General features: G+C 38.1%; 1 protein-coding gene across 1 annotated transcript; it reads right to left on the bottom strand.

The window, feature by feature from the left end:
* Positions 1-2,758: 2,758 nt before the first annotated feature.
* On the bottom strand, positions 2,759-23,686 carry F2RL1 (F2R like trypsin receptor 1). The gene is made up of 2 exons (XM_007486474.2): positions 23,317-23,686; positions 2,759-7,531 (listed from the first exon to the last, which is right to left on the bottom strand). Exons 1-2 carry the CDS (start codon positions 23,411-23,413, stop codon positions 6,417-6,419), a joined length of 1,212 nt encoding a protein of 403 aa, XP_007486536.1. The 5' UTR covers positions 23,414-23,686; the 3' UTR covers positions 2,759-6,416.
* Positions 23,687-25,779: the final 2,093 nt, after the last annotated feature.

The following is a 25,779-nucleotide window of genomic DNA, read 5'->3' as shown; positions in this document are numbered from 1 at the left end:
GTAAGGGTTTAAAAAAAAAGCTTTGGTGAAGTGATTCATTGCCTCCTTTCTTGACCTCAGCACCTCTTGTGGAGAGGCAAGATAGACTTTCCTGCCTCTGAGTCCTTCTACCCCAACTGCCACTTCTTCTCTTTAAGACCTGGGTTTACTCCTCAGCTCAAGGAAGAATATTGCTCTTTGGATATAGTTGTTGGTTCCCCAGGGTCTTCTTCCTTTTTGTGGAGTGGTATAGTTCTCCCCAAATCTTCAGTCCTCTTCTTTAGTGTCAGAAAGCAGACAGATCTGATCTAAATAGTAATACTTTTAATTGGGATCACTCAGGAAAGGGAGGAATGAAGGTACTGGGTGAGGAGAGGAGAGTGGGTAGCAGGAATCCATATTTACTGTCAGTCTAACCACCCCCCAAATCTTGGGGGTCCAGGCTCTTAGCCTCAACCCCTCTTCTGGTCAGCTGCTAGGTTTGTCCCTACCCCTGAGCTAATCTGGTTAGGATGATGGAGTTCAGGACAAATTGGGGATAGAGAGGTAGAGTATAATCCTTGGAGAAGATTACTTCAGTTGATGACTTCTTTCAAAGTCCAGTCTACAATATTTGCACTGAATAAGAGATTCAGGGGTTCACTAGGAAGCAGTTAATGTCCAGGGGGATCCCCAGCCTCAGAGATCCTTTTCTCATGTTCTCAGCTAGAGGAGTGAGTTGAGCTGGCAGTTTTGAGTTTCTACAGCTTCTGTTCTCTCCCTGGAATCTTGGGTTTTTTCCTTTCTGCCCCTCCCCCATGTGAGCTGCTTCTTGCTCCACTGGATCCAATTTCTTTCTTTTGTATTTTCCTCTCTTACAAGCAAAGGAAGAAAATTTCAAGAACACAACAAACAGAAAAAAAGTAAAATAAGGCATCAAAAATACTGAATAAATTAACACCATAAGAAAACAAAAGTGACCAAATTGAAAAAGATGTACAAAAATTCACTGATGATAATAACTCTTAAAAAAGCAGAAATAGAAGAGGTACAACATTTCAATGGAGAAAATCATTTTTTGAAAATTAGAATTGGGCAAGTGGAAGCTGGTGACTCCATAAGACATCAAGAAATGATTGATTGAAGTCAAAAGAATGAAAAAAATGAGAGAAATATGAAATATCTCATTAGGAACACAATTAACCTGGAAAACAGATCTAGGAGAGAAATTTTAAGAATTAATAGATTACCTGAAAGTCATGATCAAAGGAGTCTAGGTATTATATTTCAAGAAATTATCAAGGAAAATTGCTCTGATATCCCAGAACCAGAAGCTCAGATAGAAATGGAAAGAATCAACTAATTACCACCTGTGAATGAAAATTCACAGGAATATTAAAATCAAATTCCAGAGCTTCCACATCAAAGAGGAAATGTCAAACAGCAAGAAAGAAATCATTCACTGGGACCACAGTCAGGATTACCAAAACATTAGCACTACCATGTATACATTGTGGAAGTTTTGAAATATGGTATTCCAGAAGGTAAAAGAGCTGGAATTATAGCCAAGAACGCAAATGAAAAAGAGAAATTTCAAATATTTCTGATGAAAAGATCAGAGGTAAACAGAAAATTTCACCTTCAAATATAAGACTCAGTATATACATGAAAGAGAAATCAAAAGGCACTTAATAATTTTAAACTGTGTATCTTTCTACATGGGAAAATGATACATATATCTTCTAAGAACTTTATCATTATTAGGGCAGTTAGAAGGAAAGAGGATGCAGGAATGAGTTGATTATGTTAGGAAAGTATTAAAAAAAATCGATAAATGAGAAAAAAGGATGCCCTGGGAGAAGGTAAAGAAGAATAAAAGAAATTATCTCACATATATGAAGTGTGAAAGGAAGAGCTTTTATAGGGGAAGGGAATATGGTGGTGAGTGAAGTGGACAATGCTTGAACTTTGTTTACATCTAAGTTGGTTCAATGAGTGAGTGTGTGTGTGTGTTCAACTGGTAATAAAAATCTATCTTATCACACAAGGGGTAGTAAAAAGGGGGGCAGATTTTTAAAAAAAAAGGCAGTGACAAAACAGCCTACAGAGGAATGACATGGAAAGAGGATGAAAAGATAAAAAGGATAAAGAGAAGACAATAAAGAGGGAAATGCAACTTTGAATGTGAATGGGATGAATTAACCCATAAAAGAGAAGCAGATAGAAACATGTTGTTTACAAAAAAAAAAAAAAAACATACTTGAAACAGAGACACACAGAGTAAAAAGAAGGAGCTAGAGCAGAATCTATTATGCTTCAGCTGACATAAAAAGGCAGGGATAGCCATCATGATTTCAGATAAAACAAGAGGAAAAACAGACAATGAAAAGAGTTAAGCAGGAAAATTATATCTTGCTAAAAGTACCATAGGCAAAGAAGTAATATCAATACTAAACATATGTGAACCACATGGCATAATCTCCTAATTATTTTTTTAAAGTTAAATGAATTATAGGAATAGATAATAAAACTATCCTAGTGGAGGACCTCAACTTTCCCCTCTCAGAGCTAGATAAATCTAATTGCAAAATAATAAATAAGTCAAGATGATGAATAGAAACTTTAAAAAGTTAAATATGATACATCTCTGGAGAAAACAGTCAATAAATAATTTGTAAGCAAATAAAGATTTTATTAAAAATATAAACTGAATCCCAAAAAACTGATATTGTTTTCCTTTAGGTCAGGGATAACAAACTTTCAGTGTGGGGACAGAATTGTTTTCTGCCTTTGCAACTCACTGCCTCTTTGACTCTTTAGCAAGTCTCTGGGTCTATTTCCTTATCTATAAAAAGGGGATGAAATAAATGATATATCAGGTATCTTCCCATTCTATATTGATTATCCTATGAAACCAGTTCTGGTAGATAAAGCACCCACACTCCATTCATGCCATCATTTTCTACTTCAAACTTCAGTGAGTCTGATTTAATTGGTATAGTGGGCCCTATTTCTAGGAATGCAGATTGCCACATCTCTCCTCATCTCCTCTACTTCTTATTCATATTTTCCTTTAATCTTCCACAATGAGTCAGACTAATAGCTTTGGCTTGGGGAGTCACTCTTGAAGAGGAGTTGGGGCTGAGGGACTGGAGGCCACCCACTACCCCTCTTCCTGTCCACATTTTCTGAGGAGGCCTCAAAGAGCCTTACATGGTTCTTAGTTGTGTGACCCTAAACAAGTAATTTAACTTCTGCTTGCCTGAGTTTCCTCAATTGTAAACCAGAAATAATAATAGCACCTACCTCCCAGGATCAAATGAGGCATTTATTATAACTCAGGGTCTAGTGCAGTGGTTCTCAACCTTTCTAATGCCATGACCCCGCAATACAGTTCCTCATGTTGCGGTGACCCCAAACCAAAAGATTATTTTGGTGACTACTTCAAAACTGTAATTTTGCTATAGTTATGATTCGGAATATAAATACCTGGTATTCATTATGTATTCTCATTACTACAAATGAAACATAATTTAAACATAGTGATTAATCACAAAAACAATATTTAATTATATGTTGAGAAATATTAATCCAGCAGGAGGCAGCCTGAGTGCTGGGGCGGGAAGTAAGTCCTGCCTGGGGAGGGGGTCCACAGACGCTGCCTTCTTCTTCCTGTTGTCTCCCTCCAACTCGAGCTGAGGCTTCACTTTGCTGGGGTTACTCAGCTCTGTTATCCGCTCCAGGAGTTATCTGCTCCAGGACTTGTTCTTAACCCCTCCGGAGCCAAAGCCCGGGTGCTCTCTCTGGGTCTCTGTTTGAGTCCGGTCTCCAGGCAACAGGGTAAATCCATCGCCCTTCATAGGGGGAGGGCTAGCTGATAGGCAACTAATATTAGTACAATGTGCGGGCAGCAGGGTCCCCGTTCTTTCTGAGATCTTGCTGTAAAATAGCCATCAGAAATATGTATTTTCCAATGGCTTTAGGAGACCCCTGTGTTTTGGTCATTCGACCCTGCTGGGGTCGCGACCCACAGGTTGAGAACCGCTGGTCTAGTGCTTAGTAGGTGCTTAATAAATGCTCATTCTTTTCCTTCTTCCCTTATTTAGTCTATTTATCAATTATTGCTCCATAACCAGCTCATCTTCTTTACTGGTCCTACTTGTCTTTCCTTGGCAACATCACAGCATACTTGAAAGTTATAATAACAGCTGATTGAATGTATCAAAGGGTTTAGCATTTGACCATATAACCTTAGGGCATTGAAACGTGTTAGGAATGAAGCAGATGCCCAGATGCCCTTGTTTCAAGTCACTAAAAGGTTGTGGAATAAAGAGCTCCACTGATTGTGGCCCCTTCTTGAATTCAAAGGACTGATGTTGAAACAAGCCTGCCTCCCCTTAGCAGATGTATAGATATGAAATAAAGTCTACTCTGTTAGATATGGCCTGAGTGCTAGTAAGTTTTCCTCTTAAGGTTGGGCTGTTTAACAGAAAGATTTTGGAACAAAACAGGGACCAGCAACCCAATGTTTTTGGTCCTTTTTCATGCTGAATCTATTAAGAGTTGTCATTCTTTACTGTCTGCAGAAATGCATCATGCATCAGCAGACATATATATCTCATTTTTTCCATTTAGTAAAGGAAAAGTGATGTATGCACTTCATGTCACATTCCCCCACCCCAGTCCAACTCAGAAACAGGTTATAAAAAAAGTTGTTTTATTTATAAAAGAGATCATAGTATAAAGTACATGATTACCAAAAAATGGTCATCAAATGCCACAAAAACATCAGTTTCTGAGAATATATATTAGAAGGAACTACACAAGTACACATAACTCAAAAACATACCCAAAATTGTGACACATAACAATACAATATGGACTATTGTTACTTAGAAGAACATATACTCCTTCCCAATAAAGCCTACTTCCTTTTAGTCACTAGGCACCTAGCACATTTCAACATAGGAGGTGCCTGTTAAATGTTTGCTGTTGTCCTATTCCTCTTTCTAAGAAGAATAACCTTATCAGGCTACTATAATTTGACTTTTGGCAACAATAAAAAATTTGACAATAAATATTGCAATCTGGACAGAAAAAACTCTAAGTGTCAAATATGGTTCTTATTTAAAAAAGAAAAAAATTCTTGGCCTATATGCCTGAAATATGCATTAAAGTTAAGTAAAAATTTTATTTTAATGTATTAAAGGCTAAAACCATTATTGCATTTTTCTTTTCAAGTAATAATGAGCAAGAGAAAATTCAAAGACCAATACAAAGAGATACATGGAAATTATAATCAGAGATGTGTTTGAGCCAGCTTGTATCAGTGCACAAGAGCAGATTGTTAAATTTTCAGTGTGAGCATTTATAACTTGAAACCAGAAAACAACAAAAAAAATCAGGGTTTACTTTGTTTTGTTGATTGCCTAGACCTCACAAAGTGAATGCAAAAATGTCAATAATGTCATTTGTTCAACATTTAGCAGTGACCCCTAGTCATACAGCATAGGTTAAAAAGTAGAACATTTAGTACAACCCCCTCATTTTACAGGTGAGATGTGTGAGGCCTAGAGAACTTAAATATCTTCCTTGAGATTATGCAGGGAGAAAGCAATTGAAAAAGAATTTTAGCCTGGGTCCTCATGTCATCGTCCACCAAGGCAATGAAAAAGAAACATGGGAAACACAGGAAACAAGAAATCTGGGTTGTTAACCTAGCTTTTGTCTTTGCCTGGTTGTGGGGCATTGAGTGAAATCATTTCCTTTCTTTGGGGTCTCATTTTTGCCATCTATAAAACAAAGGGGTTGGACTATCAGATAATCCCTAAAATTCTAGCTGTAATACTCTAAGTTAATATTTTAGGGAAGTCAATTTATGGGTAGTTCCCAGCTCTAAAATTCCATAATGAACATTTAAAAGGCAAAGAAATGTACCTTGAGGTAACTGATTTGTCACTTCCAGCATCCAATATCACTAAATTGTGATGCCATCTACATATACATTTTTTAGTCTTTTTCTCTCCCTCATAAATTGAAAATTATAATTAGTTGAGTTTTACTTGAAGGCTGAACAAATGAAGCATACAAAAGGAAAATACAGAACCACAGATTTATAGCTGGAAGAGATACTAACAGTAGCTAGTCAAATTCTCTGATTTTATGAATGAGGAAATTAAGGTCCTAGATTTTAGTTGTTAGGATTCAGTTTCAAACCCAGGTTCTCTGACTCCAGCTCCTGGGCAGTCTCTGCCATACCACAACATGTCCATTCACAACACAAGTACTTGCTTTTCTTGGAAACTCCAAGAAATACTGGGCATAGGGATCCATCTGAAGGACAATGTGATCCTTATTGATGATAGAATGCAGAATGCAATGGCAAGACACTTTCTGAAATGTATTGTAGACTCTTAAGTTCAACAATGCTATTTTTCTCTGACGATATGAAAGATGTATCAATAAGATGCTTTAACACTCGTTGAACTAGAAGAGTAGGAGCTAGATTTCCGAGATAATTTCTTGGAAGTGAGGGACACTTGCATTCTATTCACAGTCCGAACACTTCGACAAAGAAGAGCATTCTTGGCATGATCCCTAAAATCTTTAGAAACAAAGTAATAGACAAAGGGATCAATACAGCTATTAAGGGCAGAGAGACAGAGAGCTACCAGGTACAAGGCATAGACATCGCTCTGTCTTCTGGCTCGAATCAGGAAATAATGTACCACCAGCAAAGTGTTACTGGGTGTGAAACAGATCAGGTACATGGCCAGTACAGTGATGATGAGTTTGATGGCTCTCCTTCTCTTCCTTCCAGAATCATCCATAGCAGAAGAATGGAGTGTTCGGATCATTAGGATATAGACAGAGGCCGTGAGACAAGCAGGGAACAAGAAGACACCAATGGCCAGAGAGAGGAAATAATTGAACATATCTCCCGCCAGCACATTTTCAGGCAAAACATCATGGCATGTTGTGATATTAAGGTCTGGAATATAGACAGTTTGCTTCACAACATACAGAGGAATGGTCACCAGCAGAATCAACAGCCAAATTCCAATGGAAACCCCTATTGCAATGTTAGACAACTTCCTGGAGCGCACAATGGGATTCATGATGACCCAGTATCTCTGCACACTGAGGCAAGTCATGAAAAGAATGGAACAGTACATATTGCCATAGAAAAAGCCAATTGACACCTTGCACAAAGCTTCCCCATAAATCCAGTTGTTGCCATTTATATGATAGGAAATCTTCAAGGGAAACCAGATTACAGATAAGAGATCTGCCAAGGCTAAGTTGCCCATGTAAATCACAGCAGGGTGTTTCTTTTTTGTTCGGAAAATGAAGACCCACAGAGCCATGCCATTGCTTGGCAAGCCAATGATAAACACAATTGCATAGACAATTGGAAAGAAGACAGTAGTCAGTCCTCCAGTGAGAATTTCAGCAGAAAACTTGTCCACAGAGAATCCTACAACCGTGGAAACTCCTTCATTCCCACTGGATGAGATATTCTTTGAGGGGATTTTATGGCCAATAAAACTTCTTCCTTTGCTGCTATTGACTCCTGAACAAGAAAGAGAAAACAGAGGGGTTAGTTTAAGATCGAAATACTCATCTAGAAGTTTTATCTGGTTTGTTCAACTATAAGCCCTTGATATCACGTGGTAAAAAGGTTAAAGTAACAAAAAACAAACACGCCACATTGACTTTTGAGAATTTCATAAATTTCATAAGATTTCATGGCATTATATTGATCTACTTGTTCGTTTCCTTCTCATCAATGCTCAATGTTCCCATTATTGTACTCTTTTCTTCTTATTTTCAAAGCTTAGCACAGTGCCTAACACATAGAAGACACTTAATAAATGCTTAATGGTTGACTGACTGACACATGTTTCTAGCTAGGGACATTAAATATTCCACTAATGGGTCAGTTAATAGGGAATGGTTTTTACCTATTTATTTGTTTCAAAAATCAGATGGGAGGTATAGCTAGGTGGCTCAGTGAATGGAGAGCCAAGCCCAGAGACAGGAGGCCCTGAGTTCAAATCTGACCTCATATTCATTTGTCTTAGCTGTATGACCCAGGGAAAGTCACTCAACCCCCATTGCTTAGCACTTACCATTCTTCTGACTTGGAACCAATACATAATATAGATTCTAAGATAGAAGATAAGGGCTTAAAGAAAATATGATGATTTCGCTTTGAAAAATCCAATAACAGTTTTGAATTTTTTTATTACACAGTGAATTATCAATCCAAGGTCAGTCTTAGGATCTGATCTTTCCAGGCAAATTATTCCTTTATAGAAGTCCTGACAAGTCAAATAGCTCCTTGGACTCCTGAGGATGCTCCTTCCCACTGAAGGACAAAGTAACCACAATTTACTTCAGATAGTACTATAGAGATTACAAACTGCTTTCCTCAACCTCACATTGTTAAGTGGGTGGTGTAAGCTCTCTTAACTCCATTTTGTAGGTAAGAAAGCTAAGGCTCAGACAAGTCAAGAGGCTTGCCCCTGATCACATGGCTAGTGCCACAATAAGGAATCCAGCTAAAGACTCTTGACTCAAAGAGTATGATACTCATTTCTTTCTACCATGTTGCCTCTCAACAACAGGTGAGATCCTCACCTTCAAAATCAAGGGATTTGCCTAGATTTCTCCAAGGCCTCTTCTAATTCTTACTATTATAAAAATGGAGACTTGAATCCAGGACTTCAATCCCCAGAAGTCCTTGCTCCACTTCCCCAGAATGCTTTGTAATATCACTGAATTCTTACCTGGGCCAAGATCGAGATGGGGTATTTAACCTGGTTGTAAAAAGGCTCTCCACCTAGCAGGCAAGATGTAAGTGGTCGTGAATAGGCTCTTTGGGCCTAGACACGTGCCTCTCTTACTTGTATTTTCTTTATATTTTAATCTTCAATAAACCTCTAAAAATATAATACTCCTTGCAGAGAGAAACTAATTTCTACCTGCCTCAGTTTCCCTAAATTTTAATTGTTATACTATCTAAACATCTACAATTCCCTTTCTATTTTTCTGGGGCCCTAAAAAAAGGATGCAAGAGGAAGGATCACAAATTGAGACCTAGAAATAACCTTAAAGATCATCTAGACAAAACTCATTTTGCAAATGAGGAATTTGAAGTCCAAAGAATTTATATAATTTGACTTAAGTTCATCCAGATAGGAAAACTGAGCTAGAATCTGAATACAAATTGTTAGACTCTAAATGTGATGGTTTTTTTCCAGAAGCTTTTCCCCATTGCACTTCCCAAAATTCTCTCCATAAAGTTTTAAAAAATCAAACTTTTTTTTTACCCAATATCATAAAAACAAGAGGATATTTACTTGCTCAAAGCTGAGAACTCAACTGTAATTCCATAATATGGATTATTGCCAGAAAACTAAAGGCTTAAAATGATTAGGCATTCTTTATAATGGATAACCTACAAATGGTCTTCTTTTCTGACAAGCTTAAAGCCTCCTCTTCTCATCTACTTAACAACTCCATCCCCATATGATTGGGGATGTAGACTTTAAACGATAACCCTGGTGCAATTATCAATAATAGGGAAATAGGTCTTGATCAATATATGTATTGTATATATGTAATATGTATGATACATATGATAAGATACGATACATACATATGATATATGTAAAACCCAGTGGAATATTGCCTCATCTGGGGGGAGGGGAGGGAAAGAATATAAATCATGTAACCATGGGAAAATATTCTAAATTAATTAATTCAATTAAAATTTTCAATTAAAAAAATCAACTCCATCCCCAGTACATTTTTTTTAATTGGAAGGAGACGCAAAAAAGATATTTCCCTTCCTTAAAATTAAGTATATTAAAATGTCAGAAAATAATTGTCAAATATTGTTTCTACATATTGTGCCAGAGGCTGGTACATAAGAAAAGTGCCAGGATTAAGAGTGTGTGAAACTGATCACATCGATGGGGGAGGGGTCCCAGGAGTTTGGAATCTGGAGGAGGAGAAGATCCTGGCTGGGAGAGAAGTTGGTCTCTGAGTCTTGAGAAGCTGAAGAGAGAAGTTGGGAAAAGACATTCTCCTGAGAGTTACCCACTTTTCCTGCTGGTGACTGGAAATCTTTCCCCCCAACACTTCCCAATTGAAGGGACATTTTGAAGAGAAACCTGAACAGACTTTACCTCAGCTCCTGTTGTCCAAGGATGAGTCAACCTGACTTTCTCTCAGGGGGCTCAGTCTGCCAAGGCCTGAGTTCCCCCCAAACTCAAGGAGGGAGTAAAAGGGTTTTAGATAGAGACAGGGACCCTCTCACTACTGAAAGTCTGAACTACTCTATTACAAATTAACCACCCCCTATAATACAATATAACTGAAAAAAATTAAAAATCATATATATTTAGCCATTTATTATGGGAAAGAGAAATTTTTAGCACAAAATGGGGATGTTATTTTAATCAGAAACTACAAGAGAGTCACCACATGTCCAAGAGCAGTGGCTCATAACCTGTAGTCTATAAACCTAATTAAAAATAAATACAGACAAATATACATATATATACACATATATATGAAAACAACTATATTTTGATATAATTGGTTTCCTTTGTGATCTTATATATTTTATTTTCATTTAAAAGCATTATTCTGAGATGTCCATAGGTTTCACCAGACCGACAAAAGGGCTTACAAAAATGGTAAAGAATCCCTGTTTCAGAATATGGTTTCTCATGTGAAACAATTCTACCAACCAGTAAAATATTTGAATTCCCTAACAATCTGCCCTCTCTCCATGTGAGCAAGCACTGTCACTATTCTTTATGGCTAGAGGTTGGGGTGGGGAGAAGGAAGAAACAAAAGAAGAGAAGAGACAGCAGGAAATAGGGAAGAGGAAAAAGTAACCACATCTGAAATGTACAGGTTTGAAAAGCTAAAGACCTTCGGCAGTGAAAAGGTTTATAGACCAATAAAAAAAGACTGATGTGGAAATCCACAATGACAGCATTGTTTCCATCTTCAATGCCTATGGAGGCTACCCTTAGTTCTTTCACAGGTGTATCCAGTAATTTAACTTTTCTTGCTTAAGGGTATAACTTTATTTTTTAGCTTCTCATTGAATCAGTACAGACTATAATTTACTTTTTTTAAAGGTTTCATGCATGAAGAGCCAAGAAATCTAAAATAGTGAATTGCAATGAAGGAACACAGTAGCGATAGCAACTCTCCCAAAACCCCCTCCCTCATCTGCTGTGCAGAAACTAGCAAACACTGAGAAGAATCCTTCACATCTACAATGTTAGAGGTGGAAGGGATCTTAGACATTACTTTGATGGACCACTCCCTACTTTTTTATCTGAAGAAAGGGAGATTGAGAGGTACAAGAATTTGCAATCTTCTGGTTCTGCTTAAATTACTCTGCAGTATTTCATATAATACAACTATATTTTTGTAAATTCATCTTATTCATCACTCAGATAGAGGGAAGACTAAAAACCACTTCTCCTTGTTGAATCTTGTGCTTTTCTATCACTTAAGTAGGAAGGACTATGAGCACAGATAGAGCAGTATCTGTGTTAAATTTATTCATGACCTTTACAAATACTTTGAAAAATTTTAGCACCTAAGAATTACTCAATAATTATCTGCTCTAGACAGATAGACAAACAGACAGACAGACAGACAGACAGACAGACAGACAGACAGACAGACAGACAGACAGACAGGAGGCTCAGTGGATAGAGTGCCAGGCCTGGAGATGGAAGGTTCTGGGTTCAAACATGGCCTCCTATACTTCTTAGCTGTGTGACTCTGGGCAAGTCATTTAATTCCTTTGCTTAGCCCTTACAACTCTTTTGCCTTAGAACTTGTACATAGTATTGTATGGGTAAGAGAGTAAAAAAAAAAGAGAATTATCTGCTGTACATGAAATTATGAACAATGGAACAAGCAGAACCAAGAGAATATTATACACAGCAACAGAAATATTCTTTAAAGAATGACTTGTATATGTTCACCTACAGATAAAGAAATGATTAATAGAATTTTGAGATAGTTTTATATATATTTTTATATTTCATTTTTTAATATATATTTCTATTTTATATTTATTTATTTATTTTTGTCAAATGATGTCTTCTCTAATGGGGGGAGGAAAAGAGGGAAAGTAGTTACTTGTATATCTTAATATTTCCAATGTTACAAACAAAAAAATAATTTAAAAAATTTTAAACTTAAAAGACTTATTGGCTGACCTAGTCATCAGTAATTTATGTCAGCAAAGCAGAGTTTTAGAGATAGTCTGCCTCCCTGAATCTGGACCTCTGTCCTGCCTAGTCCCAGACTTTTGAGGAAATGGTCTATCTTTTAGATATAGACTAACAGTTACTGGAATTGTGTCCAGATGACACACAACAGAAAATCTGCAAATGGGTCAAAATAAGAAGACCCAAGTGAAACAAAGTGGGTTCTGATCCATTGGTGAATGGATGATAAATTGTGGCATATGAGTGTAATACAATATAATTGTCCCCAAAGAAATGGCAAATATGAAGGACTCCGAGAAATTTGTGTATAGGACAAAGTAAACAGAACCACGAGAACAATAAAGCTAACAATAATGTAAATGAAGAAAACTATTAAATAAAACTGTGTAATTATACCAATCAATCTTGACCCCATAGAAGAGATGAAAAAATATACCAGTCTTCTTCTCTCTGGGAGAGTGGATTCACAATGCTCTGTGTCATTATTACAAAAGAAAGACTTCCTGGGGTTGGAGGGAAGTATATTGGGAAATCCCTATGATGGAAATACAAAAGGTTTCAATAAACTTAAAAAAAAACCATTGGGAAGGAAAAACAAAAATAAAATAAAATAAATATTAAAAAAAAAAGCAAACAACCTTGAGTAATGGAAAAAGAGATGAAGTTCCAGGAGAAGAGATAACAAGAAGCATATGGCTTTTCTTTCAGAAAGGTGGGGAACTACTAGACCTGAGTACTTTATGTACTGTCAGACAGGGTCTCTATATCTGATGTTTGTATTTAATCCCTTCCTTTCTCACAAAACCTCAATGAATGAATTGAGAATTGGAAGTAACTGGGTTATAAAGACAAAGTCAGGGTCAACAAAACTTATTATTAAAATATTTTTTAAATTACTTTAAAAAGGAAAACATGCATCCTAATAGGATGACCCATAAAAATCCTTTTTACTCGGATGAAGACTATTGGTCTCTAAGCAGAGAAAATGCAGGCAAATGACAGTCATGTTTCCATTAGCTCCATGGAGACATGTTTTCAGACATTTAAAGTAAAAGAGCTTTGAAAGAGGAGAAAGTTATACAGAAAAGAGGCAGTGGAAGGCAACTGTGCTATCAACCTATCAGCTTCATGAAAGGTCTTAGATATGGAACAGAGGTGGGGAGGGAAGGTGGGTTGCGGTTGGCAGCAAAGCTGATTAAAGCAAGGGGAGCAATGTCTTTTAAAAGTCCAGTTTCTGCTCCTTAAACACCAGATCTCAGAAGAGAATAAATGATTTGGCTAAAAGCAAAATGCTATGGCATTTTTCAGGGAGAAAGGTGTAGGGAAGCAATTAGATAGGATAGGACAAGAACTACCAGATTGATCTTGTCTTTGGATCCAGTGATCCCAAAATTAGAAGTCCATCTTCTTCTTTTTTAAACCCTTGCCTTCTATCTTAGAATCAATATTGTGTATTGGTTTCAAGGCAGAAGAGTGGTAAGGGCTAGGCAATGGGGGCTAAGTGACTTGTTCAGGGTCACACAACTAGGAACAGACACAACTAGTGTCTGAGGCCAGATCTGAACCCAGGACCTTCCCTCTAGAAGTCCATCTTCTAAAGATTTCATTAAAAGGGGTTCTTCTGCCTTTTAAAAACCCTTAATCTATTAAAAAAAAAACTTTTTTTTCCTCCTTTTGTAATAGCAAAAAACAGACAGCTTGGTTAATGTTTACAAATAGGCTAACATAATTATCTCCACTTCCTCATCTCTCACTTATTCACTCACATCTCAACCCTCTACATTCTGGATTCTGACATCATTCAACCGAAACTACTCTCTCTAAGGTCATTAGTGATTTCTTAATTGTCAAATCAGTGAACTTTCCCCTTCTTTTTTCCTTTATGGTATCCCTGTGACATTTTCCTGAAGTGTAGCCTTCTGCTAGACTCCAAAGGTAACCTGGTAGAGTGCTGAAGCTACCTGCTCTTGGTGTGTCTATTTGTCTTTGGTGACTCAGCTTCCGGGACAGATACCCCTAGGAACTACTGCTGCTGCTACTCATTTCTGTTGGATAGCTACCAACATCCTTTCAGTCCCACATGTCTACAACCTGGAAGTCACCTCAGCCCACAGTCAATCAGTTGACAAGTCTTGTAGTGAAGATAGAATCGATATTCCTGGCATCCATCCCTTTCTGACTACTTAGACCATGATCTTTCTAGGGTGATTAATCATCATCTTTCCCACTGACTATTACAAGTCTCCTAATTGGTCCTCAGGCTCTAGCCTCAACCCTGTCTAATGTATCTTCTACATAGTTGCAAAATGATATTCTAAAGCAAAGGTTTGTGTTATTGTTCTACCCCCAAAAAAACTCCATAAAATACAAAATCTTGTTTTGCATTTAAAGCTAGTTAAAGTCAGTCTCTAGTCTATCACTCCAGGCTCACTGAACATTGCTACTCTTCACTCTCTTCTATTTCAGACAAATTGACTTATTTCCTATTTTCTCAACTTTGCATTCTCATCTCTCACTCGTGGCATAGGCTCTCTGTCACTCGGGACTAGAACACACTCCTTAGAATCCCAGTTTCCTTCAAAGCTCAGAGGAAATCCCACCAACTACATAAGGCTTACCCTCTTCCTTCTGGCTACTAATACCCTCTCCACTCCCTATTACTTTGTAAATATTCTATAGTTACTTGTATGTACACACGTTGCTTCCCCCAATAGAATATAAGGTTCTTGAAAGTAAAGACTTTTGCTTTATCTTTGTATTCCTAGCACCATGCCTGGCACATGTTGTTGTTCAGTCACATCCAATTTTTCATGACCCCATTTGGATTGGGGGGGGGGAAGGTATTGGAATTTTTTGCCATTTTCTTTTCCAGCTCAATCAACAGATGAGGAAACTGAGGCAAACAGGATTAAGTGACTTGCTCGGGGTCATACAGCTAGTAAGTCTGAGGCCAAATTTGAACTCATGAAAATTAGTGTCTCTGACTTCAGGCCAGGCACTCTATTGACTGTATGTCTGTCTTGTATGTATGAATGTATGTATGAATGTATGTATGTATGTATGTAATGAATGTATGTATGGCTTACCTACCTCACATGGAACACAAAAGCAGGCACTTAATAAAAGCTTACTGATTGATTCTTAGCATGTTCTCTATTACTATGTCTATCCCCTCTCTACCACTCTGTCATCCTACCTGCAGAAGTAGCAGGAGACTGTACAGGTTGGAAGAAAATGTTTTATTATTCACTGTTTTGGGAATTGTCACAGCCAAAAAACATCCATCACTAAGTAGCCAGGTTTTGTGGGAAGAGTATGCTGTGTATGCTCTTCTGTGGAACATATGGGAGATATACAGATGAAAGTCACACAGAATAGCTAGTAAGGATAAGTTTTAATAAACTTCCCCAAAGGGAATAACCACATTAGGGAAGTCTAAAATCTTGAATTTGAATATTGCACTGTCAAAATTTACAAATGTAATGACAACAAATGTAAATGTAAGACATTATCACATGATGTAGAACAAAGTAAATAGGATCAGAATACTACTAGCATCAAAATCCAATAATGAAGCAGAAGAAAAGGACTTAAGAGGGGAAAAGATAAGCAAAAATAATACTTTGTAGCTGTTTTCTTAAAGTTTATATGTACTTGTACCTTTGTGGATGTAAAGACTTTAGAAAACTAAATAGTTTTGAATTCATGATTTTATCTTTGAATTTTACTCATTTGGTTTTCCTGAAATTATCACTAAATTCATAATAAAATGATTACTTTTAAAAAACACAAAAGAAATTACAACTAGAGCAATGAAGCAAAAGAGGTGCCCAGTGGAAACTGTGATAGAGGTTTCAAACCCAAGAACTGGAGTTATAGTCTGGGAAATTGCTGGAGCCTCAGCTACAATGGGGGAGGGGCCCCAGGAGAGATTCTAGAATTTTAAGAGAGTAGGAGATTCTGGGGGAGAGGCAGTTAGCTCTCTCAATCCTGAGACAGCCTGAGGAAAAGGTCTAGTCAAGACTTGCTCCTGAGAAATGCTTACATCTTTCTCCTGGCGACTGGACATCCCCCAATCCCCAACTGAAGTGGCCAGCTGGAGAAGACACAAAGCAGCTGACAAGATCACCTCACCGTTCCTGGTGCCCTGGGTCTGAACTGTGTCCACTGGGGCCAAGACCAGGACCATCCAAGTCTGAATCTCTCAGGGGCCCAAGGTTGCCAAGGCCTGGGTTCCCCACCTTGAGGAGGGAGGAGGAAGGGATAGCTAGAATAGAGACACCTTTTCCCCCTCTTTCCTCACAAACCCCTCCTGTAGCCATTTCCCTGTCATTCCCAATTAATCAGTTAGAATAAAGGTTGTCTTCCCCAACTGATTCTAGTGTGAGTGGGGAAACAGTTCCAGTTTGAGGAGGAGAGTAGCTTCTCTCTCTCTCTGAGGAGGGAAGCTCTATATATCATCGTATTAGAGGGAAGTCAAGAGGCAGTTTGGGTGAGCAGCCATAGCTGAAGGGAAGCTGAAGGGGGAACTACAGACTCACTTCCCCTCTTCTCTCCCTTGGCCAATTTAAACAGCAGCTGTCTCTCCTGGACCCTGAATTGAGAGGGGAGGTCTCCATTCTTTCTCTCTCTCTTTTTACCACCAGACTAACTCTCTCTATTACAAAACACTAAAGAGAAAATATTGTCAGGACATATTCCAACATATATCTTAATATAGCATCAATCCAGTGTATAGACTTATATACCCACTAGACATGTTTTATCAGTCCCTGAATATAAATACAACACAGAGCTTGTATTTAAAAGATAACAGTAATCAATTGATAATTATGTGCCACTGGTGATACAAAAGAGGCAAAAGACAGTATTTGCCCTTAAGGAGGGACAAAGCATCTGCCTGGGTATACAGATCTGTCCTTATCAAGGTTAAAGGCCATCTAAGTCCTTTTTTACCAAATCTACTCAGAAACTTTATGTTTACACAGTATTTGTATTCATGTAGTCATAAACTCTAAAGCATTTATCCAGACAAACTTGTAGAGATTCTTACAACCTACTAAAAGTGATAGGGTCCTTTATAAAATTGGAAAACATGACCAGAAGAGATCTCAGATGGGGGAAAAATAATTAATGACTTAATTTCCTTTGGATTCCTTTAGGAACATCATCAAAAGAAGAAATAGTTGCTTTCCCTGGATGAGATAATATCTTATGAGTTGTTATAAATGCTCTTCCTTATATATGCAAAACTTACAAAAAGGTAAAGATGGGTAAAAAATATTAGTGTATATATTTATGCTTAGACATATATATGATTGATGTGTGTTTGTATACATACACGTCAGTCAGAAAACTGGTCATACCATTAGATCCAGAAAATTCTACTACTAAGCCTTTATTCTGAAAAGAAGGAAAGAGACTAAGCTTATATATAGTACCTACTATGTGCCAGGCACCATGCTAAGTGCTTTTACAAATAGTGTATCATTTGAACCTCACAACAACTCTGCCACATAGGTTTTATTATTCTCTTCGTTTTATACTTTAGGAAAATTGGGTAAACAGAAGTTAAGTAACTTGTCCAGGGTCAGACAGCTAGAAAGTATCTGAAGCTAGATATGAGATGATGTCTTCCTGACTATTGCTCCATCCAATGTGTCACCAGATGCCTCAATATTAACGTGTAATTTAAAAACATTAATTAGTGAAGTATTAAAATAATACTCTGATACAGTGTGCATTAAGGTTTATAAAGTGTTTTTCTCATAACAATCCTGTGAAACCCACAAGACTGACAATGTTGACAAAAAAAAAAACTCAGAAAATTACAAAATTACAAAACCTTGGAGGGTCTGTGGAAAAATGGGCACATTTTACATACACTGTTAGTAGAACTGTCAAGTGGTCCAAATATTCTAGAAAACAGTTTGGCATTCTGTTCCCAAAATTATTCAACCTTGCATACCATTTGATCCAGTAATTCTACTACCAGGCCTAAACCCCTAAAAAAGCAAAGAAAGAAGAAAAGGATCCATATAGACACAGATATTTATAAGCACTCTTTTAGAAACAGCAAAGAACTGGGAAAAAAGTGGGTACACATAAATGAGAAGTGGCCAGGATATATTAATGTAATGGAATACTATGAGGCTATGAGAAATGAGGAAGAAATTGTTCTTAAAAACCTGGGGAGACTTGTATAAACAGAACAATGTATATAGTAACAAAACAAACAACATAAAAAGTTTTGAAAGCCTTAAGAACTCTAATCATTGCAATGGCTAACTATGACTTCAGAGGACAAATAACCTATATTCTGACCAAGCAAAGAATGAGAATATATTTGTTGGGCATGAGCAATGAGGGAGAAACAGCTTTTATTAGTGCTTTCTATCTTTACAAATGTCATCTCATTTGATCCTCATAACAACAGGAATTTGTTTTGTTTGACTGTACATGTTGGATTATAAAGGTTTTATTTTTCCTTTTCTTTTTAATTGTGTGGGTAAGTAGGAGATGTAAGGGAGAGAAAATAGATTCTTGTTTACTAAAAAAAATTAATTTAATTAATTAATTTTTAAATTAAATTTTTAATTTTAATTTTGTCGTTATAATTAAATTTTATAAGTTATGATTTATATATAATTTATAAATTATATTTATTTATATATAATGTATAATAAATTTATTATTATAATTAATTTTAATTAATTAATTAAAACATTTTTAATTATTTTAAAAGACATTAAAACATCATATAAAGTAAGTAGTACATGTTTGGCAGATGAGGAACTTGAGTCTCTGAAGATTTGCCTATAGTCACATTGCTAAGTGTCAGAGATAAAGTCCAGTCTACTACAGAAGCGATAAAACAGGCCTTTGCCAGGCACTAGGATTACAAAGAATCCTATCAAAAAACAAAAAGGATTCATCCTTTTTTGGATAACTCATTATTATATGGTACTTAAAGTTTACAAATTACTTCCTTCAGAAAGACCTTGAGAGATGGATAGAAAACATTGATAACTTTTATTTTAAAGAGCAAAAGCTTGAATGCTACCTGTTTGTTCAATAATTGGGGAATGCCTCAATGAAGTATAGCATAACAATGTAATTAAATGCTATGGCACTGTAAAAAATACTATGAAAAAAATCAAAGAAAATGAGAAAATTTGGAAATTATGCAAATCAAGATATGTAGAAATAGAACAGTATATAAACTGACTACAATTCTACATAAAGAAAAAGAAACCACAGGAAAAGAAATGGAGTCAGAAAGGAAAACAGAAAAGTATACTTTTTTGGTAGTTTATTTTTTTGATTCTGGTTTGTCAGAATGTATAAAATATTTTGAGCTCTTTGTGTGGTCTTTTCCCTTATTTTGTATGTTTATTTAAGTGCTTGCCTTTGTTGATTGTTACTGAGCATGGTATTTTAAATATTATTACTTTTAATATTATTTATTCTTAAAAATACACTAGATCTGTTGGTCAACAGGTATTATTTACTAAATGCTTAGTACATGCCAGGCAATGAGATAAAGGACTGTGTGTGTGTGTGTGTGTGTGTGTGTGTGTGTGTGTGTGTGTGTGTGTGTGTGTGTGTGTGTGAAAAAAGGCAAAGAACAGTCCCTCCTCTCAAGGAGCTTGAATACTAATGGAAGAGACAATATGCAAACAACTATGAACCTAGAGGACAAATAGAGTACATGGAAGGCAGTCTCAGAGGGGAAGTAGTGAGGGAGGTTGAATGGTATTCCAGGAAAGGGTTCCTGTTGAAAGTGGGATTTGGTCCAGTCCTCAAGAAAACAAAGGAAATGAATTCCGTTGTTAATGACAAATATTTCACTGATGGAGGTGAGGTGGGGAAGGTTCAATATATTCAGTGCAATTAGAGAGACATCATCAGGAAACAGAAATTCCTGCCCTGCCTCTGCAGTTAACTAACTCAGGCAAGCCACTTTATCTCTAGATCTCAGATATTTGAATTCAGTAAAATTCTAAAATGATCTTAGGGTACCCTTGATCACTAAACATCTCAGTCACATTTTCTTCTTTGCAAAAAAGGGAAAATAATATTTTTTGCAGTCAATTTCTCAGGGTCTTTCTGAAAAAAGCATTTTATAAACTTTTAAATATTGTAAAAATACGAATCATTCACTGTCTCACTCAGAGCCTTAACCATAGTAGAAGCTTACTAACTGTGCGTTGAACAGAATGATTCTGTACACAATTGTTGGGAAAATGCAATAGGAAAAAAGTCAATGGTTCTAAATGAGCTGTATACAGTGCTTACATCAAAACTGAGGAGCACAAAGAAGAAAATTTGCAATGGAGAATGCCAACAGAAAAGTACAAGATAGAGGGTTAGATAGGGCAAACATTCATAGCTTGCTGGTCCTAGATATGTCTAACCCTTTGTGATCCCATTTGGGACAGCACAGATATCGAAGTGATTTGTCATTTCCTTCTCCAGCTCATTTTACAGATGAGGAAACCAAGACAAACAGGGTTAAGTGACTTGCCCAGGGTCACACATCCAGTAAGTGTCTGAGGTTACATTTGGACTCTGGTATTTCTGGCTCCAGATCTGACCATCTAGCCACTGCACCACCTAGCTGCCTAGCTAGTCCTCCTACAAATCCTTATTTCTCCAAGGCAGAGAACTACAGTGTCTGAGAGAGGGATGGGTAGATTGTTGGACGATGGTTCTGCCAAGTGAAACATTGAACTTCATTTAAAATAAATGTCAAAAATACTACTTAACCACTGCTGGGAAAATGACTGCTAGTGAGGTGGGAAAGAACTGAGACATAATATTAAATAGCCTTAGTTAAAGAGTAACTTTCAGCTTTTCATTAAGCTGTTATTCTATTCCTTGACCCACCCTCTACCTGACAACACCCTGAGTTACTGGTACAATTGACTGCTGTGGTTTTTTTTATTTGTGGTATCTAGTACAGTACAAGACACTGATAAGGAGGAGCTTGCTAAACCTTTATTTCCATTTGTACAAAATAAAATCTTAAATGTCTGGCATAGAACTATAGTACTGTCCACTAATTGTACCTTTAGAAGAGTTTGGCAACCTGGGAAATCACAGCTTCCCAAGGCCTCAAGCCAGATAAGCTAAATGCTATTCATTTTATGCCAACTAATGGAAAACATTCTGTTTATCTTGAGAATCAGATCTATGGCATACATATACATTTATTATCCAATTACCCACCATTTTCTTAACTGGAAATAAGTAATTTATACAAGTTCTTTCAATCACATTCCATAAACTTTGATTAAAAAACCAAACAACTATTTTATGTAGAAATGAGAAGAGTTGGATCACTGAAAAAAAGAATTTTACAAGTAAAATTCAAGTCTGAAATTTTGTCGTTTTGACTAAAGGGACTGAAAGAGTCTCCATGAGCCTTTGTACATACTAAAGAGTATATGTGTGTGTGTGTGTGTGTGTACTTTTTTTTAAGGGGACAACTTTCAAATACTAAACCCCTGCTCGGTAGCTACTCTATACTTAATTTGAAGCTTAAGGATTGGATCCCTATTTAAATCACATTTTCTCACTCTCACGCCAGGTATCTGTCCCTCCATCTTTGCTAGTTCAGTTAGGGCTCATTCTACATTGTTTTTCTTCATATAGACAATGCACACAGGTCCACTGAAAACAATAACGCAGGCAACAAAGGGCTACCCTGGTTGTTCCTGTACTGCACTGTTCTCTTCTGTTTTGCTTAAGTAAAATGCAAGAGAGTCCATTGCCGCATGATTATGGTAGCTTCTGTGAGTCTATCATTAAAAAGGGCATTGCTGAGCTGTGTGATAGCCAGATAAGGTGGAATGGAGAACAAAGGTCTAAAATGTGCTCGACATTCAGAAACATCGAAGCTAACGTCAGAACCTCAGCAACTGAAGAGGTAGAGAAGATCTGCTGTTTAAGAATGCCAGGACGCCCGTTTGGGTCCCAGAACTTAGGACAGCTCAGGGATACCCATAAAGACTTTAACAGTAGCTTGCAGTTTCTGTGTCAGGGATGTTTAGGGGCTGGAGAGAGTTTGAGACAAAAGACGGGAAGGAAAAATTAAGGCATTCAAAGGGTTCAAAGAGAAGAGTGAGTACACACGTTTAATTTTACATCTTTGAGAAACAGACCCTCTCCTGGGAACAAGTCTCTGCAATTGCTTCTGTGTCAATCAATCCTCCAGGGTCAGACAATAGTCCCCAAATTATAGTCCCCTCTCACCCCTCCACCCCGTGGGACCCACCAAAGGAAATCACAAGGGTTTGTCAAAAGGTCATAATTACTTAATGTTTGCAAAGTGATCTAACTCCAAAGCCCAGAACGGCAGGCAGCCACACCACCCCGTAGAGGCTGAGGGATTCCTCAGATACCTGCTGGGCTAGTTGGAAGGAAGCCAGGCAGGGTACCATCAGCAAGAGAAAAGAAGTGCAGCACCCGGGTCACTCAGGCGTGGCAGATAAAGTTTAGGATTTGGAACTAAAAAAGCCCGAGTGCAAATCTTCGCCTCTGTGCTCATCACAAGCAATTAATTTTAACTTTTCTGATGCTGTTTCATCTTTAGTGAATTGGTGTAGGGGTGTTGCACTAAATGCTCAATATCGCCCCTTTTTTTTGTTCCGAACTGTACGATCTTCCTTTTTGCGTTCAAGCCCTCCCAAGACCAGCAGAGACATTCCTCGTCGTCTTACATCGATGTTTTCAGCCCTCCGCACTAGACTGCGAAGGAGGACTACCTCCCTTATAAAAAAAGCTTTTAGTGCAGTGCCTGGTACACAGTAGGCACGATATAAATGCACATTATTCCCTCCCCCTTCCCGGCTTATGCCAGCTGAGAATAAATTCCACCCCGCCAGAAAAGGAGGGGGAACTTGGTAAGTATCCAAGACTTTCCAGATCCGCCCGGATCTCCTCCTAGCCCACAGAGTCCCAGGGCATCGCGGGGTCTGAAAACTACACCATCAGGGCCCAATCCCCCCATTTTAAGGCCCAGGGAAAAGATTCGCTTTACTTCTAGACTGGAAAGATTTTCCCCTCCCGTAAGTCTCACCTGGAGTCAAGAGGTTTGCGGAGGAAGCGGAGCAGGTGACTACAGCGGCTAGCAGAGTTGTGCACCCCAGCAGCCCCGCCGTGCCCCAGGCTCCCATCTTCCCGGAGCAGCCCAGGAACCAGTCCCGGACTGGTTGGTTCACCCGCTGCTACAACCAAAGAGTTGTAGAGGCTCAGAGCTAACCGTGCCTCTCCTGCTCTTTCTTCGACCGCTGCTTCTGAGATCGGGGAGAACAGATTCCTGAGAAAAATCCCAGCCAAGGCCAAATCCAAACCTCCACGGAGGAGCAGATAATTTTCACTGAAACTTGAGGCTCACCTGGAGGACGTCAGCGCCTGGGGCTCGGCCCCGCCTACTTCGAACGTTGGAAGCCGAAGTTCCGCCTCCGTGGAACGCCTACCTGTCGAGGGCCCACCCCTTCAACCTCCAGAGCAAGGAGGAGTCCTCCTAGCTAAAGAGAAAAGGCTGAGACTCCAGGCTAAAGCCTAGGAGATCGTAGCCCTGGAAAGTAAAAAGCCGAAGTCTTTGGGTGAAAGAAACTGGAGATCGTGACAGGGCCAGGAGCATTCAGGTGTTTGATCATTCTCTGAGAGTCTAGGGGTCCTCAAAAAAACACGGAAATCGAAGTTCCTTTTCTAGAAGAAAAATGCAACGGTGGGGAGAAAGTGTGGAACGTTAGGCCACTGTATGCATAGGTTATACTGAACTGCCTTTTATTTTTTATTTTTCCTTTTTAAATCTTTGTTACAAAATATATTGGGTATACATATATATGCATACACACATGTACCACCAGTCTATATAAACATGTATATAAGGGCATACGTATATAGGTGTATATATGCATAAAGGAATGATAGAAACGCAAGATATATCAATGAAAATAAAATAGTTCTCCTTTCCTGATTAAAGCTTACTGATTTGGAGTTCACCTATTTCATTGTCGATTGATGGGTACTGAGACTACTTGACTTCTTGTAGCTACAATTATATTTTTAAAAGTAAAACATAATTTGACAGCTTTTAACTTAATGCTCTCTTTTAGCTTCTTTTGTTTAGAAAATCACAAGCTTTTGAGTAGTGTCAGTCGATCTTGTGTTTGGGGTGGACATTAAAATTCCCTATTTGGAATTCCTACAAGTCCCACCTGAGTGCCTTTGGATCCATTGCCTCATATCTTCAATTCTGGATATCTCTGTGGTGACCTGTAAAAGTTCTACAATGTGTATAAGCAGCGCATTCAATGCTGTAATTACACTCCATCCCTACCATCCATATGAATTCCTTCCCAAATAATTTAGACTATCTTTTGTCCAAAGGGTCTACATTAGTTTTCAGTATGCATAGTTTTTGAGACTTCTCCAATTAACACTCTTGAGTGAGGGTCCAGACCTCCAATTGCTGAATAGACTTTGAGCTTTCTCTTATCTCCAACTCACACAAACTTCCCCTAGATTTATCCCTACCTTGCTTATAAGGATCTGTCTCAAACTCCCAAAACAAAAAAAAGAAAAATAATAAACTGTGGTAAAAATAAGACTAAAGAAGTGGGAAAGCTTCTCTCCCACCCACCACCACTTTAGCAAAGGGGAAAGCACTCCGAATTTTAAGGGCATCAAGCAGTCTCCTTCCTAAGGATACACTCACTATTCATAAGGATCCCAGAAAAACCTAGAGCATGCCACCTATTACCATTTTGGGTTTTTTTACCCTGACTCATGCCTTGCTAGGGGCAAGAAGTCTAGCTCCATCCCACCCCTCACCTCTAATCTAATAATCCTATATGAATGTTCATGACTTATTGTCATTGCTCTGACATTTTTTTAAGCCCTTACCTTCTATCTTAGAATCAATACCGTATATTGGTTTCAAGGCAGAAGAGCAGTAAGGGCTAGGTAATGGGGGTTAAATGACTAGCCCAGGGTCACACAGTTAGGAAGTATGAGTCTAGGTTTGAACCTAAGTCCTCCTGACTCTGGGAGAAGGAGGAGGAGGAGGAGGAGAAGAAAGGAAGGAAGGAAGGAAGGAAGGAAGGAAGGAAGGAAGGAAGGAAAGAAGGAAAGAAGGAAGGAAGGAAAGAAGGAAAGAAGAAAGGAAGGAAAGAAGGAAAGAAGGAAGGAGGGAGGGAGGGAGGGAGGGAGGGAGGAAGGGAAAGAGGGAGGGATGGAGGGAAAGAGGGAGGGATGGAGGGAGGGAGGGAAAGAGGGAGGGAGGGAAAGAAGGAGGGAGGGAGGGAGGGAGGGAGGGAAGAAGGGAAGGAAGGAAGGAAGGAAGGAAGGAAGGAAGGAAGGAAGGAAGGAAGGAAGGAAGGAAGGAAGGAAGGAAGTGGGTTAAGTGACTTGCTTAGTTGCACAATTAGGAAGTGGATGAGGTCACATTTGAATACAAATTTTCCCAGCTCCAGGCCTGGTACTCTATCCACGGAGCCACCCAGTTGTTCTAGGGGCAGCTAAATGGCTCTAT

This window comes from Monodelphis domestica, chromosome 3 (genome assembly GCF_027887165.1).
Source record: "Monodelphis domestica isolate mMonDom1 chromosome 3, mMonDom1.pri, whole genome shotgun sequence".
Classification (NCBI taxonomy): domain Eukaryota; kingdom Metazoa; phylum Chordata; class Mammalia; order Didelphimorphia; family Didelphidae; genus Monodelphis; species Monodelphis domestica.
The sequence above is the reverse complement of the archived record's forward strand: the minus strand, read 5'-3'. Positions and strand labels throughout refer to the sequence as shown.

Coding starts and splice junctions, on each gene's coding strand:
- F2RL1 (XM_007486474.2), bottom strand. CDS start 23,413: ATGGGAGCCTGGGGCACGGCGGGGCTGCTGGGGTGCACAACTCTGCTA. Junction 7,532..23,316: donor CGCAAACCTCTTGACTCCAG/GTGAGACTTACG, acceptor TTTCTTGTTCAG/GAGTCAATAGCAGCAAAGGA.